Source organism: Crotalus tigris, unplaced genomic scaffold, assembly GCF_016545835.1.
Source record: "Crotalus tigris isolate CLP2741 ecotype Arizona unplaced genomic scaffold, ASM1654583v1 scf7180000019753.2282721675:598951, whole genome shotgun sequence".
In the NCBI taxonomy this organism is placed as follows: domain Eukaryota; kingdom Metazoa; phylum Chordata; class Lepidosauria; order Squamata; family Viperidae; genus Crotalus; species Crotalus tigris.
In genome coordinates this window covers 152,163-170,271 of record NW_024097693.1, presented here as the reverse complement: position 1 = coordinate 170,271, position 18,109 = coordinate 152,163, and the positions used below count along the sequence as shown (strand labels likewise).

The 18,109-nt window shown below is 46.1% G+C and overlaps 1 protein-coding gene across 2 annotated transcripts; it reads left to right on the top strand.

The window, feature by feature from the left end:
- Window positions 1–4,744: 4,744 nt before the first annotated feature.
- Window positions 4,745–14,703, top strand: LOC120317632 (interferon-inducible GTPase 5-like). Of its 2 annotated transcripts, none has more exons than XM_039364364.1 (2): window positions 4,745–4,999; window positions 13,073–14,703. In XM_039364364.1, the coding sequence occupies exon 2, from the start codon at window positions 13,086–13,088 to the stop codon at window positions 14,310–14,312; it is 1,227 nt and encodes a 408-aa protein (XP_039220298.1). In that variant the 5' UTR covers window positions 4,745–4,999; window positions 13,073–13,085; the 3' UTR covers window positions 14,313–14,703. The 2 variants fall into 2 exon arrangements, 1 of the variants encoding a protein (XP_039220298.1); XR_005559281.1 differs by lacking the exon at window positions 13,073–14,703 and adding an exon at window positions 5,127–6,046 and having other exon boundaries at window positions 4,858–4,999.
- Window positions 14,704–18,109: the final 3,406 nt, after the last annotated feature.

Below are 18,109 nucleotides of genomic sequence, written 5' to 3'. Positions count from 1 at the left end.
TCCGCGGCCCCAATTTGGCATGCGAAGGCTCTGAAACTGGCTTCCTGCAAGGTTCCCTTTTTCAACAAGCAACATTTTGGACCTGCTGGATGAAGATTTTTACACAAATTTTGCTCACAGATTTAAACACAGAAAGCCCCCCTCCCCCATTGCACAGAACATCCCAAAGATGCTGCCCGTTTGGAAAATGCCTGGTGAAGAGCAGCGTCCTCAGTTAACCCCGCTCGACCTTTCCGGGCTATGGAAGCCGATCTCGGCTGGAAAAACTTTATAACTCTCTGGAGAGATGCCGTCTCTCGTCTCTTGTTCTTTCAACCGCGGCAAAAAGCTTTCTCGAATATCAGAGTTGTCGTCATTGGGTCCAGGGGAGGGGGAAGACAGAGCAAGTAAGAATTCATGTAGTCCTCACTTTAATGACCACAAATGGGACTGGCGACTCCATCCCTTAAGTGGCACAGTTGCTAAGTAAGAGATCACACCAGCCTGGTAGAATTAAGTCCTCACTTCCGTTGTGATTAAGATTGAGACATGGTGTGACCATGATGTAGGACGGGGGTCCTCAACCTTGGGAACTTTAAGACTTGTGGACTTCAACCCCCAGAATCCCTCAGCCACCTTTGCCAAGGTTGAGGACCCCTGATGTAGGAGATGGCCAGGCTGAGTCCGAGGAGTCAAACGTGTCATCAATCTTGAGTCCCTTCACATCCACCAGAGATCTAACTCCAGCCCACTTGAGTTCCATCGACTCTTTATCAACCAATTTGCTTTGACTGTTAGTAGATCAGATTCTTATAGAGAAGTTAAGTTTACAATAAACCTATATAACTGATTTGCCTGCTTGACTCCCAATTTGTCATGCTTGACACATGATGTGATTTTACTGCCAGCTTTTTCATTGATTCCGCTTGTCAGAAGCAAGCTGTGAAGGGCTCAAATCCATCAAAACAGAGCTGGAAGGGATCTTGGAGGTCTTCTAGTCCAACCCCCTGCTCAAGCAGGGAGACCCTATACCAGAAGTAGGCAACCGTGGCTCTTTTATGATTCGTGGACTTCAACTCCCAGAATTCCTGAGCCAATATGGCTCAGCTTGGAAACCTCTCCCTTTTCTCTCAGCATGGCTGGCTCAGGAATTCTGGGAGTTAAAAGTCCACCAGTCATAAAAGAGCCAAGGTTGCCTACCCCTGCCCTATACCATCATGACAGTTGCAAGTGATAGGAACAGTGTAAGGACCCACCCCACTTTGCATCTTAAGAAGACAGAACTCTTGAAATAATTCTTCCAACAGGAATCCTTTATTAAGAGAAAATGGTTGCAGGCGTTCTAGACAGGACTTGGGGTCCAAGCTCTCCCATTCAAGGTTTTAAGGGGTTTCCCAGTAGCCCCACCCAATCTCCCCTACTTCCAGTAACAGTCTCAGGCGTTACATTCCCATCCCTTTTCCTTTCTGCCGGCTGGATGGAGACTTCAGAGAAAACTACATAAAAGGTAAATAGCCTCCTTTGTTATGATTAGTCCTTTTGGTGCTATCCCCATTCAATTCCTTTGAAGTTGTACCGAAGGAAATGAGGGCCATAAAGTCCCTTTGTTCACCCCCTTCTCTTCCTTGTCCTTCCAAGAAGGCAGAAATGGGGTTTTTCTATAAGTGATAACTAGAGATGAAATATAATTGGATTCTGACAGTTACTTTTTCAGTGCTTTTTAGTAACTGAACAATCTGTAAACAGGGCAGTAGTTAAATCAGGATTATCTTGCATTCACTTCTTAAAATTGAATTTGCCTTCTCGCTCCTTCTAAATAGTCCGCACTGAATTTATGAAGGTTTACTCCCAAGAAAGGGAGGTTAAGTCTGCATTTCAGCTTTCCTTGCTTATTTTAAAGGTCTTCATTTTATTAAGACACCAGGCTAGAAACCAGGAGATGGTGAGTTCTAGTCTCACTTTACCAATGAAAGCCAGCTGGGTGACTTTGGGCCAGTCCCTCTCTTGCAGCCCAACCCACCTCACAGGGTTGTTTTGGGCAAAATAGGAGGAAGGAGTTTAATGTCAGGCAGGATGAAAAAAAAACAACCACATTCACTAAGTCTTATAGGCTGTTATGTGCTCCTGGGTACTTTCCTTCATGACCAGAGGCAAGCTCGCTTGACCAATAACCAGCCAAGACACAGTGAAGGCCTTTTGTTTCGTTTATTGCAATAAGCGGGGAGAGAAGCTATCAAAGCTTGGTTCTCTCCAAAGTTTTAACCCAAAATATCTCCTTCTTTTATCCCTATCACCGGCCGCTACAACCCTCCTCTTTCCCCATTGGCTGAGGTAGTATGAGGTTACACTCTTTCCGTCCGCCTATACATATTTCCTGATAACATACTAAATCATATTCACATAGACATGTAAATGGTTATTTTAAACTCAGTATATATTTATGTCCCCATTTTAAACAATAAGTTCTTTTCCTGCTTTTCAATTCAGTGTACCTTTCCTCTTATCTTATTCAGCTTATTTTCCTATTCTCCATTCAACCTTCCTGGCTAGCCATTTCCTATATATTTTTATAGCTTCTCTTCTTCCTTTCTCAGACCCAACTATTTTTGCCTATATGGTTTATCTTACTTCCTGACTCTCACCATCTGTATTTTTCTTATTCAATTAGTTTCCATTGTATTGTAGGTTTAACTGTCTTGAAGATTTATCATATTGATGTATATTTATCATAGGCAAAGTTCTGAAGCTTAAATAATTCACTGATTGTAATTGGGATCAGTTCTTTAGCCTGAAAAGGGTTTTTTTTAATGGCAAAATCAGTACAACTTACTAAAATATATGCTCAGTATTGCAACTCTTGGATAGTGCTTTAAATCCCATATTGCAAGTATTACAAAGTCCATCCTGCGTGGCTCTCAGCTTTTAATGTGGGATAGGCAACCTCGGCTCTTATATGACTGGTGGACTTCAACTCCCAGAATTTTGGAGAGGTTTCCAAGCTGAGCCATGCTGATTCAGGAATTCTGGGAGTTGAAGTCCACGAGTCATAAAAGAGCCAAGGTTGCCTACCCGTTATAGTCGATTTTGATTCCTGGTGACTATATATGGACAACCAGTCTGGCATAACTAGAGATACACCCCGTTGCACGCTTAATTCGTAATAACTATATATCAATGTGCATCGCACGCGGCTAGATGCTCGTTCAAGTTTTTAATAATAAAAAACAGCGGCTAGAATCCATCGCCGCGAACAGCCGTTAAAGCCGCAGCCTTTTGATCTGTCGCTCCCCGCGGGCCAGCCAATAAGAGCGCGAGACTGCACCCCCGCCTCCCAATGAACTTGTACGCTTCATCCACGCAGCGTTAGGAGAGGCTGCTCGCCCCTCCCCTTCGTTCTTGCGTGAGTGCTGTAGCGCAAGCCTGGTAACCATAGAGACAAAAAGGGGCGGGCTCTTCGGGAGCAAGTCTGAACCGACCTTCTTCAAGCTGGCGCCCTCCAAGCTCAATGGGCTGTAATAGCTACAGGTTGAGGTTGTGCCCTCCTGGTCGTCGCCGCCGCCTCCCGTCTGGAGGCCAGCCAAGTTGCGGGGTAGGGAGGAACAGGAAAGGGTGGGAGGGTCCAACCGCACTTTTTCGCGTGCAAACTCCACAGCCGCATTCCCAGGGGGCGCCCCGGGGGGGGGGCGGCTTGGTTACCCTGCGATCCCGGAGATTCACCCGAGCATGGGTTAAAAAAAAAAAAAAAATACTGTCGGCTTCAGCATCACGTGTATACGCGGTTAACAATCAGCTCCCGTGTCTAAAGATGCAATGAGAGCGCTGGATCCTGCGTGTAAGGAGCAAGGAAAGAAGAAGCTTTAAAAATCTCTGCAAGGTTTCCAAAAATTGTAAAAAAAAAAAAAAAAAAATCAGTTGGGGGAGGCGCGTTTCCCCTTCTCAATTTAAGCTGCTCCTCCTGGAAGACACCACATTCACTGGGGTGCAGGTGTTGGGGAGGGGTCGTCACACTAAAGCAGTGTTTCTCAACCTTGACAATTTTAAGGCATGTGGACTTCAACTCCCAGAATTCCACAGCCAGCAATGCTGGCTGTGGAATTCTGGGAGTTGAAGTCCACATGCCTTAAAATTGTCAAGGTTGAGAAACACTGCAAGGAACCCCACATTTCAAGGAAACCTCGCAGACCTTCTCCAAATGAATCCCCGTTTCTCAACCCAGCTTGCCCCACAAGGCTCTTGTAGGGGAAAAAGACACGTATCTCTGTGTGTGTGTGTGTGTGTGTGTCTGTCTGTCTGTCTGTGGGGGGGCAGCCTCCTCCAGAAAAGCACATTACACTCGTTTGTCACACACACATACACACAAACACACACGAGTACAGATTATTTTTACGCAACAAATGCACGTAAAAATTACAGACTGGGATGATGTTAAAATAAGCAGGTTTTTTTTTTTTTTTTTGCAAGCCACCTTTTTTTTTTTTTTTTGCAATGGTTGCGTGGATCCTTTGGAACGCATCGCCTTTGCAATGGGAAGATCGACCTGAATCGAATAAAGCTCCTATTGCACGGTGTTCCGAACTGGTCTGCAGACCCCCCCCTTTTTTTTCCCCCTCCCTCTCACGGACGAAGAAACGGAGCCACTCCGGATTTACCCCAACTTGGATTCCGTTTAGGATGCCGTCCAACGTTGCTCCTTGGAAAAGCTCGGCAGCGACCGCCCCCTTTCCGCCTCCTCGCCCGCAGCTCCGCCTTGCTCGGGGGCCAGTTTCTGTTTCTTTCCCCCTCCATCCGAGCGAAAGGCCGCCCATCTGGAGCGGCCTTTCGCGGGGAGTCCCTGGGTTCGAAGGGCGTCCGTCTGGCGGCGGGAGATCCTGTTCGATCCAGGAGAAGAAGCGTGGAGCTTTCGGATCCCGGGGACCCGAGCTCCGAAGGATCGCGCGCATCTCAGTGCAAGACCAAAAGGCGGTTGCGAGGATTCTTTGCGGGGGGGATTCGGGGGCTCGGATTCTTCCCTGCTGGTGCGGTAAGTCGGCGCAAGCCAGCCACCGGTAGTCCTCTACATATGACCGTTCAGAGTTATAAAGCCACTGGGGGAAAGAAAAAAATGACTTACGGCCGGTTTTTCACGGTTATGACCCCATTCCCCACAGCCACGTGATCAAACTTTGGGTGCTTGGCAACCGACCTGCATTGACAAGACAGGGTTTCCGGTATCCTGGAGTCCTCGGATTGTCGTTTGCAACCACCTTGGAGAGTTTCGGACAAGCAGAGTTAACGGGGGGAGAAGCCGGATTCGCTTACCGACCGCGTGATGCACTTAACAACTTGAGCGATTCGCTTCAAAACCCTGGCAAAAAGATTGCAAAGCGGCGCGTGGCTCTCGCTTCACCGCTGCCTCGCTTAGCAAGGGAAAATTTTGGGCTCCGTTATGGTAGTTCGAGAATAATCTGTAGTCGAGAGTGTGTGTGTGTGTGTGTGTGTGTGTGTGTGTGCATGTGAGAGAGAGAGAGAGAGAGAGACAGACAAACGAGTGTAATGTGGTTTTCTGGAGGACAGAGTAGGCTGCAGTGGGGGAGTGCAGAGAAGGTTTTTAAATGGTTTGCAATGTTCTTTTGCCCGGATTGGCTTCTTTGTGGGCTGGTGCTCCAAAGTAGCACAACCACATCCTTCTCTTGTTTTTGTGTTTTTGGGGGGAGGGGGCATGGGTGTGCCCAGTGAACAGGGACCGTGGAGACTAAACTGAGTAACCGTAGGAGGAAAATGTCAGTGCATTTAAGAGCTGGTGGAAAACGGAACAAAAGCAACAGTCGCTTGGAGAGAAAGTGGGCAGAAATTTGCAGTCCTGGAGGAAAAACAAAGTTTGTTTGATTAAAAGAAGTGCACTTTGGCACAAGCTGCAGTCTTTGTGTGGACATGAGGATCAAGTATGAGGTTGCTTTTAGGAAAAGTTTTGTGGTATCCGAAGCAGAACATCCAGATTCAGTTACAGTTTTGTTCCATATATAGCACACCAGGCTGCGGCATGCCGGCAACCAGACCGCACAAACAAACAAAGCCCCATCCACGGGATGCAGACAGCGCGCGAAACCACGCACCCTCCGGTCCCTGGAAAAACCTCTCTCCATGGAACCGGTCCCTGGTGCCCAAAAGGTTGGGGACCTCTGATATATAGCATCAACTTTGTGAACTCTCAATCTTCATCTTTTTGCTATGTATTCAAAATGCACAGTGATTAATATGTATATATATGTATGGTATGTATACTGCATATGTATATGTGTGTTATGTATGGGTATAAGTAAGCTATATACTTTCTTTTGAGAGCAGGCAGCAGAATTTCATTTTTAACGTGTGCCAGTGTCCTCACAGTAAAAAAATGACAATAAAGATGATCTTACCTTAAAAAGTTAAATGAGGCGATCAAGTGATTCACTTAATGGCCGTCACAACTTGCAACCATAATGGGCGGGGCTAAAGCTCCCGCCGAATCACCTCATGACCTGATTTTGTGATCTTTTTTTGTGATGGTTGTTTAGCACACATGGCTGTTGCTAATCACCAGCCATGCTGGTTAAACAAACCCCTGGTTTGCTATGGATGCAGTTTTGCCAAAGAATCAGAAATGGCAGTTTTCAGCAAAACCATCATTATTCAGCAAAACCATCATTGAACATGATCAGTTGACCACAGGAAGTTGCACATGGCTGAAGCGGTCCCTGGTGCCCAAAAGGTTGGGGACCTCTGGTCTAGTTGAAATAAACAATCACAAGCCAAAACTTCCAAGAGAAAATAATGATACAGTAATTGATTTGTACTCCTTTGCAAAGGAGGTGCTCCTTGTGCATGCAAGCACACAGTAGGCACACCCCAAATCTTCAATGTTTGTTCTTTATATTCTCCATTGCCCTTACACATTTACCTCCCACCTCTTCTTCATTGGCTTAGTAATCATGCTGTAATCATGTCATCACAACCTATCCAAAGCTTGTAAAGTGAATACATTATCTCCGCCCCTGATTACATCTCCAACTACCCTAATTGGATCTCCCCCTGCCCTTATTTACAAATTACCTTTTATAGTTGTTAGTTCCTAGGGGTTGTCTCTAAAGTTGCTATCGTATCAGTAGATTCTGGTTAGGACCGGTTTTCAGCGTAGCAGAGACCTTCCTAGATACAATTCCCAAACTTCAAGCTAGGCTCATGAGATTAAAATATATGCAATATATTTGTTTCACAGGCTAGCCCAGGGGTGGGCAACCTTGGCTCTTTTATGACTTGTGGACTTCAACTCCCGGAATTCCTGAGCCAGCATGGCTCAGTATGGAAACCTCTCCCTTTCCCCTCAGCACGGCTGGCTCAGGAATTCTGGGAGTTGAAGTCCACAAGTCATAAAAGAACCAAGGTTGCCTACCCCTGGGCTAGCCTGTCTTCTCACAGTTCCGTAAAAACAATAAGCTCTTTTTCCCACATCCCCAATTTGGATCTGAGCCTGGTGCTGAGGCCCATGAAGGACCGCAGACATGAGGTGCAGATTTTGTTTCCTTTTATTGAAGCCAAAATGTCAAGGAACCTCAAACCACAGAAGGTTTATACATTTTTACTAAAGCAGAAGGCGGGATAAGGTGGGATATTTAAAAAATGTCTTCAAATGAAACATTTTAGTAATGATCTAACAATTATTCTGTTGGTCTCTAGCCGTTCCTATTCCTAAGCCTTGGCTAATAAATGTTTCAGGAGTTATCTAATACAGTGCTTTTCAACCTTTTCACCCATTACACCACTTTTCGGATAAGGCCATATCCGAGCACCACCACTCGCCCAGCAAGGTATCAAAAACCTGACCCCCCCCCCAAAAAAGGAAAAAAATGAGAAAGTACAGGTAGTCCTCGACTTACAACAATTCGCTTAGTGACTGTTTGAAGTTACAACAGCACTGAAAAAAGCGAATTATGATCATTTTTCACACTTACGATTGTTGCAGCATCCCCAGGGTCATGTGATTTACATTCGGATGCTTGGCAACTGATTCATACTTATGACGTTCACAGTGTCCCAGGGTCATGTGATCAATGGCCGGGGGCGTGGCCAGCTGATCACTCAGGTTGCAGGGTGCCTGTGGGGGAGGGGAATCCGTGGATCTCTGGGATGGGACGGGGGTGGGTGCCTGCCTTCCTTCCCTCCCTTCTCTCCCCTTGTCCCTTCCTTCTTTCCTTCCTTTCCTTCACCTCCCTCTTGGTCTCTTCCTCCTTCCCTCCCCCTTTCCCATTGCCTTCCTTCTTTCCACCTCACTCTTTCTCCCTCCTTCCCTCCCTCTCTCCCCTTGTTCCTTCCTTCCTTCCTTCCTTCCTTCCTTCCTTCCTTCCTTCCTTCCTTCCTTCCTTCCTTCCTTCCTTCCTTCCTTCCCTTTTTGTCCCTTCTTTCCTTCCCTCCCTCCCTTCCATTGTTCCTTCCTTCCTTCCCTCTCTTTGTTCCTTACTTCCCTCCCTCTTTGTCCCTTCCTTCCTCCCACCCTCCGTGCCCAGGAAGGGACAAGGGGAGGGGGACAGGCTGCCAGCGTGGCTGGTGGCTGTGCTGCCGGTGGCCATGGCGACATGGCAAACCTGCCTGTGCACAGGCAGAGGCAGAGGAGAGCTCCGCCCAGCTCACTTGCTCAGCTTCGCCAGAAAACATGCCGCTTGCTAAGTTAGCAGAAGTACCAGGATCAGCGCTGGGCTACAGCTGATTCGCGCTTCTGCTAAATTAGCAAGCGGCATGTTTTCCAGCAAAGCTCGAGCAAGTTTGCTGGGCAGGAGCCCAGCAGAGCAGCTACAGCTGATCTGTGCTTCTGGGCTGCTCTGCAGAAGTGTGGATAAGCCCAGATCCTGGGCTCTTGCCCAGCTCGCTTGCTTATGTGAGCGAGAGTGCAAGGGCACAGAATCGGCATTTCTGAGCACACACCGATTCGCGCCCCTTCATTCTTCTGAATGAAGAATTTTGGGTGTGGAAAGCGAGACAGACTTAGGGCTGTATTAAGATCATATATGTAAGGAGAGTGGAAGGGAGGTGAATTCGGGGTGGAGCAGAACACACGGGGGGGGGGAGAGGTGTTAGGAAATAAGCACCAAGGTACATGGTGCCTTGCAAGGGATTCCCGAGTGTTCTGCAATTGTTTTTCCTCTCTCCTTTGCGCGAGAAAATCTTTTGCAGCGTAGATCTGAAATGAGGTGAGGTTTCTGGGAGAGGCGAGGACAAGCTTGGCGTTTCCTCTCTCCCAATCCCCTTCCTCTTCTTCACCCCCTTCCCCGGCCTGCCTGCGATCTGAGCTTGCGGCTCCATGGCTTTTCTTTGCCTAGCTTAGCCAAGCTTTCTTCCGCCCGCCCCATTCCCGGGAGCGCCGAGGAGGTACGGCAGAAACACGTGAAGGCGAGAAGTAAAAAACAAGACAAATGTGGAGTTCCAGCCAGCAGAGGCTCGGCAGCCCGGCTGCTGAGGAACAGGAGAGCGCAAAGCCGAGAAGAAGAAGGTGGCGGTTTCCTCCCAAAGGGGGCTCCTTTTCTCCACCCCTTCCCCTGGGTTTGTGGGGGAGTTTCTCGTCTCTGACGCTGACAGGTGCTCCTTCGGGCCTGCCGCGAGCTCTCTCGCCCCCTTTCCTTCTCCCCCCCCGCTTTCGTGAGGATTGTGGCGCCCTTGGGAAGCTGATCATGCTTTGAACCTTAGGAGAGGAGGGGGAGTCCCTCCTTCCCTCCCTCTCTCCCTGTCAAGTCCCCGCGGGCTCGACATGAACGGGTGGGGAGAGGGGTCGAGGACGACGTGCGGGGTGGCAAAGGAGACCGGCGGCCGTCGCCAGACCTCCCAGCTGACAAGCGCAAGTTTGGGGGGGTCGCCAGCTGACGGGCGCAGGAGTTCGGCGCTGCGGCAGCCTCCCCTTCGCTGACCTGCATGCACGAGAAGAAGTCAATTCGGTTGCGGCACAATGAGTCCCTGGGGAGGGCGGGGCCTTGCTCTGCGCCTGCGCTCTTCACACGCCCCCTGCAGGGCACATTCGGTAGAGTTTGTGGAGGCTGCCGCCAAGCAGCATATTTTCCACAAACAAGTGAGCTAAGAAGGAGCACGGGGGGGGGGGGAAAGGAAGGCGACGCCGTGGGGGGGAGGGAGGCGATGCTGCGTACCACCGGTTGAAAAGCCCTGATCTAATACACATTCTATTTGCTCCAGGCCATTTCTGTTCCTAGCTTCTGGCTGAGCTATACAAGATGCCTAACGCTTCGTTACTTTTATCAGCTTTTTAACCACCCAGAATTGTTACCAGCAATTCCCTGTGAATAAACATTCTTTGTTCTTGCCAGACAAATTCCATAATTATAGGCGTCCCGGCCTCCTCTCAAATGTATGTCATAAAAAGAGCCGAGGTGGCGCAGCAGTTAGGGTGCAGTACTGCAGGCCACTTTAGCTGACTGTGTTCAGCAGGTCAGCGGTTCAAATCTCACCGGCTCAAGGTTGACTCAGCCTTCCATCCTTCCGGGGTAGGTAAAATGAGGACCCAGATTGTTGGGGGCAATGTAAATATATATATATACATTGCTTACTGGTGTACACCGCTTAGAGAGTGCTCGCACCTAAAGCGGTATGTAAGTCTCATAAATAAATAAATAAATAAATAAATAATCTTGCTTTGTTTTGGCAGACAGCCCATCAGTAGGCCCATCAGAACTTTGAACAGTAAGTGAAGGTAAAATATTCAGATCATCAGCTTGGGCAATTGATCCCAGTCTGATCTAGATGGGAAATTCTCTCCTGGAGGGCTTTAATTGAGTGCTCACCTATGATTATCTTGAAGGAGATAAGATCTAGTGGGCTATTCTGTCTAGTGGTTAAGGCACCAGGTTAGAAACCAGGAGATGGTGAGTTCTAGTCTCACTTTAGCAATGAAAGCCAGCTGGGTGATTCTGGGCCAGTCCCTCTCTCTCAGCCCAACCCACCTCGCAGGGTTGGTGTTGTGGGGAAAATTAGAGGAGGAAGGTGTGTTGGATATGTTTGCCACCTTGAGTAATTTGTAAAAATAACTCTAGATCAGTGTTTCTCAACCTTGACAATTTTAAGGCATGTGGACTTTAACTCCCAGAATTCCACAGCCAGCATTGCTGGCTGTGGAATTCTGGGAGTTGAAGTCCACATGCCTTAAAATTGTCAAGGTTGAGAAACACTGCTCTAGATTGTAGCGACTGCTCTTTCAAATCAGCAATGCATGACTAAAGCTGTCCTGCAGAGGGAGCTATTGCTCAATCCACATTTTGCAAATATATTTGTTGTTGTTAGTTGCAAAGTTGTGTCCGACCCATCGCGACCCATGGACAACGTTCCTCCAGGCCTTCCTGTCCTCTACCATCTTCTGGAGTCCATTTAAGCTCACGCCTCCTGCTTCAGTGACTCCATCCAGCCACCTCCTTCTCTGTCATCCCCTTCTTCTCTTGCCCTCCATCTTCCCCAGCATTAGGCTCTTCTCCAGTGAGTCCTTCCTTCTCATTAGGTGGCCAAAGTACTTGAGTTTCAACTTCAGGATCTGGCCTTGTAAAGAGCAGTTGGGGTTGATCTCCTCTAGGACTGACCGGTTGGATCGCCTTGCAGTCCAAGGGACTCGCAGGAGTCTTCTCCAGCACCATAGTTCAAAGGCCTCAATTCTTTTGCGCTCAGCCTTTCTTATGGTCCAACTTTCACAGCCATACATTGCAACTGGGAAAACCATGGCCTGGACTATACGCACTTTTGTTGGCAGGGTGATGTCTCTGCTTTTTAGTATGCTGTCTAGCTTGCCATAGCTTTCCTCCCCAAGAGCAAGCGTCTTTTAATTTCTTGGCTGCAGTCCCCATGTGCAGTGATCTTGGAGCCCAGGAAAATAAAATATATTGCATATATAGAAAGAAGAGCATTGTGGTGGCCTAGTGGTAAAAACGGTATCATCCCACTCTGAAGATTGAGAGTTCAGTCCTAGATAATGGCAGTTTTTCCTCTCTTAGGGTGCAAAGAAAAAAAGAAATCTGCTGTCAACACCATGTAGGTGTCAGGAAGGGCATCTGATCAGTAAATCAGTCAAGGGATTACAGTGTTGTGAAAAGAGAGGGTTTTTTTTTTTTTAAAAAAATAGCTTGTAAAGAAAGAAACTTGAAGGTGATAAAGAGATCTTTGGTTACTTAAAACTTGGAAATTATAAATATTAAATGTTAAATTTGAATATTAATGGGAAACTAAAAATTGGGAAAAACTAATTAGGACATCGATTGTCTACAAAGACTGAATGTTAAAATAATCAGGATATGTGTAAGGCAAAAATTATTGATATATGTAAGAATGTTATTTTTATTTAATTGATATAATAAGAATTGTATTAGTTTAAACATGAGACAGTAAATACTAAGGGGAGAAGAGAGGAAATATTGAATGTGGTAGTTTGAGACTGGTACCAAAAGATACTTGTATGTCATTGAGTTATCAATTAACTCAGCCTCCACGTTGCTTTTTAAATACTTAAATCTAAAATTCAAAAATCAATAATTAACCAGTGGAACAACCTGCCTCCAGAAGTTGTGAATGCTCCAACACTGGAAGTTTTTAAGAAGAGACTGGACAGCCATTTGTCTGAAATGGTATAGAGTTTCCTGCCTGAGCAGGGAGTTGGACTAGATGACCTCCAAGGTCCCTTCCAACTTTATTATTATTATTATTATTATTATTATTATTATTATTATTATTATTATTTAAAAAAACCGTTAAAAAAGAAACTTGATTTCTTCTTTTTGGACTGTTGCCTTCTGGCAGAAGATATAGAATAATTAAAACTCGGACCACACGTTTTCTGAATAGTTTTTATCCCAGAGCTATAGTTGCACTCAACAATGAACTAAAGGGCCACCATCAATTGAACTGTTGGACAGTATTACTTGGTCTGTTGTGTGGATGTTTGGGTGGTCTTAGGGGTGGGGGATTGTGGTGGGTGGGAGTGTGTTTGGGGATTATGTGTGTGGTACCTAGTCTTTGAGCGTCAAGTAAATTTCGTTGTATGTGTACACTGTGTATACACATAACAATGACAATAAAGTTTATTATTCTTCTGTTCTTTCAGCTGAGCTTCCACCATGGACATCCAGGAGGCGGACCTCAGAGAGATGGCCTCTGTTATCCAATCAAAAGTTGTTCTGGAGGTGTCTTCTCAAGTCCAGTCACTGCTGGATTCTCTAGAAACCACCACACTGGACATTGCAGTGACGGGCGAAGGTGGGGCTGGCAAGTCCACCTTCATCAACGCCCTGTTGGGGATCAGCGATGATGACGTCCGTGCGGCCAAAACTGGTGTGGTTGAGACAACTGCTTCACCCACCCCTTATCATCACCCTCATCTGCCCCGTGTTCAGCTTTGGGACTTGCCAGGCATTGGTACCCCTTCCTTCCAAGCCAAAAATTATCTGCAGCGGGTGAAGTTTGAGAGATACGATTTCTTCATCATTCTAGCATCTGAGCGTTTCCGAGAGAGCCATGCTGAGCTGGCTCGGGCCGTAGCAAGCATGGGCAAACGTTTCTACTTTGTCCGTTCCAAGATAGACCAGGACCTGCGGGCTTCCCAACAACGAAGACCAAGCTTTTTCCAGGAAGTTCAAGTGCTGCAGCAAATCGAGGCAGACTGTTCCCGCCAGCTCAAGAAGGAAGGCCTGGAGAACCCCAAGGTCTTCTTGATCTCCAGCTTCCATTTGCACAGGTTTGATTTCCACCGCTTGCAGGACACTCTGGCTGAAGAGCTGGAGGGTCACAAGAGGCACACCCTGCTGCTTTCCTTTCCGTCCGTCACCGCTGCAGCTGTGCAGAAGAAGAAGAGTTCGCTGCACCGGCACATCTGGAAGAAGGCGCTGCTGGCGTGCGTTATTTCAGCCCTCCCTGGCCATCCCTTCCACCTCAACGTCCCCATGCTCATGAAGACTCTCAAGACATATCAGCAGCATTTTGGCTTGGATGGTGCTTCTTTGGAGACCTTGGCCACCGCGGTGTCAAAACCCTGTTGTGAATTGAAAAATCAAGTGCGTTCAACATTCGCCAGAGACTTTTCAGAGAATGCGATCCAGGCAGTTTTGAGCCAAGCTGCAGCCTGTGGGCAGGTGACGGCCAGAATGGTGAAAAGCCAAGTGCCCATTTTCAACAACTTGGTAGCAGGGGCCCTCTCGTTTGTGGCTGCCTATTATTTGTTGCACACTGCTCTGGATAGCTTTGCAGAAGATGCGCAGAGCGTCTTGGAAAGAGCGTATGGCTTGGAGACAGAGGTGCAGGGATCCTTTTGTTATCCTTCACTGGGCTTCACCTGTGAAGGAAGATGATCAAGAACACCACCCCAAATTGCTTGGAGATGGACAAGTGCGTGTTTTCTCTCTTGCTGCTTCTGGTTTTCCCCATGTGGTCAAACTGGCCAGGAGAACATAGTCAAGATTGCTTTCTGCCTGTCATATGAAGAGAACCCCCCCCTCCTCCTCCCAAACGTATTGAGATAAATCTTCAAATAGTGACACTACATAAACCGGGAAGATTCTTTGCACTTTTTTAGCTATAGCAGATTTGATTATTGGGAGGAGTTTACTGTTTTTTTTTTTCATATCATGGATTGGTTCTCTGAATCTTTTCTACCGTAGCAATCTTTTGAAATTAAAAGTGCTGAAATCGCTTGGTGTCTCAGTGAGTCATTCAATTATTTTATAGGTACATTTATAGGCCAGTTTTTTTTTATCCTTACCTCCTTATCTGCTTTCAGTATAACTGTAATAAAAACCACCCATGCCGGACTTACTAATCAAACAAGCCATCCTTTGAGGAAGACATTTACACAATTGCTATTTGCCTGAATGGCTTAAAAGCAAATGGCCGTAAAGTAACTGTGGAGGTTAACAAAGTGTGCGCATTTGCAGTCAACATGTACCCTGTTTTGATGACTGCTTAAGTTTAAATGCATATTTTCAAATTAATAATAATAATAATAATAATAATAATAATAATAAAGTTGGAAGGGACCTTGGAGGTCATCTAGTCCAACCCCCTGCTCAGGCAGGAAACCCTATACCATTTCGGACAAATGGCTGTCCAGTTTTATCTTAAAAACTTCTAGTGTTGGAGCATTCACCGCTTCTGGAGGCAGGTTGTTCCACTGGTTAATTGTTCTCACTGTCAGGAAGTTTCTCCTTAGTTCTAGGTTGCTTCTCTCCTTGATTAGTTTCCACCCGTTGCTTCTTGTCCTGCTTTCAGGTGCTTTGGAAAATAGCTTGACTCCCTCTTCTTTGGGGCAGCCCCTGAGATACTGGAACCCTGCTATCATGTCCCCCCTCCTCCTTCTCTTCATTAAACTAGACATTCCCAATTCCAGCAACCGTTCCTTATATGTTTTAGCCTCCAGTCCCCTAATCATCTTTGTTGCTCTTCTCTGTACTCTTTCTAGAGTCTCAACATCTTTTTTACATCATGGTGACCAAAACTGGATGCAGTATTCCAAGTGTGGCCTTACCAAGGCATTGTAAAGTGGTATTAACACTTCACGTGATCTTGATTCTGTCCCTCTGTTAATGCAGCCTAGCACTGTGTTGGCCTTTTTGGCACTGCAGCACACTGCTGGCTCATATTTAGGTGATTGTCCACTAGGACTCCGAGGTCCCTCTCACAGTTACTACTATTTAATGGGTTCAGGAGTTTTTCCAAGGTGGGTTGGTGAGGCTGGAAAGGTAACCAGAATTTCTCATTGAGAGCTGAATGTACCTACAAAGCATGGAAGGGTAAGGCAATTCGGATGGAAACATGTTTGCAATCTTGAACATGTCCCAAAGGTGCTTTTCCAGGAGGCAACTGGACTTTCTTTTTTTTTTTTTTTTCATTCAAGAAGCTTCTTCAGCTCTAACTGGATGGTGAGGAATGGAAGGATTTATACTCCTTGCAGACAGCTGGTCATTTGCATCCTTTTAGAGAGTCGTTGAGGCCACTTGGAGGCTTGTCTATGTCCTCAGAGTCACCTGAGTGGTGCAAATGGGCGTGGAGCCATCTTGGCTACAGGATGTTTTCTGCCCTGGGTCTCTTTGGTATTGAAGACCGGCGCAGGCTGTTGGGGATGAGTCTGCGTTGTCTGCATCTCAAACTGAAGCGCAAATGGATCTGCAATGTTTTCTGGAAATCCGTTCATACTCCCGCACCATTTGAAGGGGGTTCATCCCAAAGTGCACAGCTAACGGCACCGGAGTATCTAAAAGAATGCAAATGATCAGCTGTCTATAAGGAGTATAAATCCTTCCATTCCCCACCACCATCCAGTCAGAGCTGAAGAAGCTTCTTGGATGAGGGGACTGGAGGCTAAAACATATAAGGAACGGTTGCTGGAACTGGGCATGTCTAGTTTAATGAAGAGAAGGACCAGGGGGGACATGATAGCAGTCTTCCAGTATCTCAGGGGCTGCCCCAAAGAAGAGGGAGTCAAGCTATTCTCCAAAGCGCCTGAAGGCAAGACAAGAAGCAACGGATGGAAACTAATCAAGGAGAGAAGCAACCTAGAACTAAGGAGAAACTTCCTGACAGTTAGAACAATTAACCAGTGGAACAATCTGCCTCCAGAAGCGGTGAATGCTCCAACACTGGAAGTTTTTAAGAAGAGACTGGACAGCCCTTTGTCCGAAATGGTATAGGGTTTCCTGCCTGGGCAGGGGGTTGGACTAGATGACCTCCAAGGTCCCTTCCAACTTTATTATTTTATTATTATTATTATTATTATTATTATTATTATTATGTATAGGCCAGTTGCTAAGCGCCAAAATTTTGAATCGTGTGTAAGCTGCAGTGGTCCTAAGTGTGAAAACTGGCCACAAGTCACATTTTTTTAGTGCCGTTGTATTTTTAAACGGTCACTTAAACTACCTTAACAAAAAAATTCACTAGATGGCAGAATAGATTTCCTGTTTGTTCTCCAGTGCAAAACATTGAATTAACCCAAGAAGGTGGTGGCACTCGCTGATCACCAGACTCAAAGGTTAAGATTGTATCTTCAAAGAGGTTTAAGATTTTTTACTTCTAACGAAAAGGAACCTATTAGAATAGAATAGAGCTGGAAGGGACCTTGGAGGTCTTCTAGTCCACCACCACCCCCCCCCCCCCCCCCGCTCAAGCAGGAGAATATATATCATTTCAGACAAGAGGCTGTCCAGTCTCTTCTTAAAAACCTCCGGTGATGAAACACCCACAACTTCTGAAGGCCAGTTGTTCCACTGGTTAATGGTCCTCACTGTTAGGAAGTTTCTCCTTAATTCCAGATTGCTTCTCTCTTTGGTCAATTTCCAACTATTGTTTCTTGTCTTGCCTTCTAGTGCTTTGGGAAATAAGTTGACCCCCTCTTCTTTGTGGCAGCCCCTCAGATACTGGAACACTACTATCAAGTCTCCCCTATTTCTTCTTTTCTTCAAACTAGCCAAACCCAAATCCTGCAGCCGTTCTTTCAGGAGGTCCATTAAAAAGGTCTCGAATTATAGTTAAATGAGGCCACTCATCTTATTTGGAGGAATAAGATTTAGTAATTCTGATTTTGGATGAATTCACTCTTGGCGTATAATGCTGGCAGGGTTCCTTCCTTAAGTTTCAACAAATGAGCCAGGAATAAAAGCTGCACTTGTCCAGAGGTTTGAGAAACACTTTTAATAAAAGTAAGAAAAATATTTCCTTTACAAGCCACAGGAAGAATACGTTGGAGTTAAGACCTGGAATTGGAGGGGGGGGAACCATATCTGCCTATAGAAATGCACACGAAGAGCTTGTGAGTATGGCCCTCAAAGAAAATTGTTACCAAACAATAATTTTCATTAAGGTAGAAGAGAGAAATCATCAAATGCATGACAGAAGGGCACACCATTAATATTTCAAATTGGAAGTGAAATCGAATATAATTTCTGGAGTGAGATAAGATAAGATAAGATAACCTTTATTGTCATTTTTTTTTAATATGGGCACAACGGCACACATCTAAAATGAAATTTAGTTGCCCGCTCTCAAAGTGAAACATACATGACACAACACCTAAACATACTATGTACAACATATGTATAGACCCACTCCCCTAAATATACATAGCAAATAAATATTAAATACTGTCCAACTTGAA

Excerpts from the sequence above, each read along its gene's own strand:
- LOC120317632 (XM_039364364.1), top strand. The coding sequence starts at position 13,086 with ATGGACATCCAGGAGGCGGACCTCAGAGAGATGGCCTCTGTTATCCAA.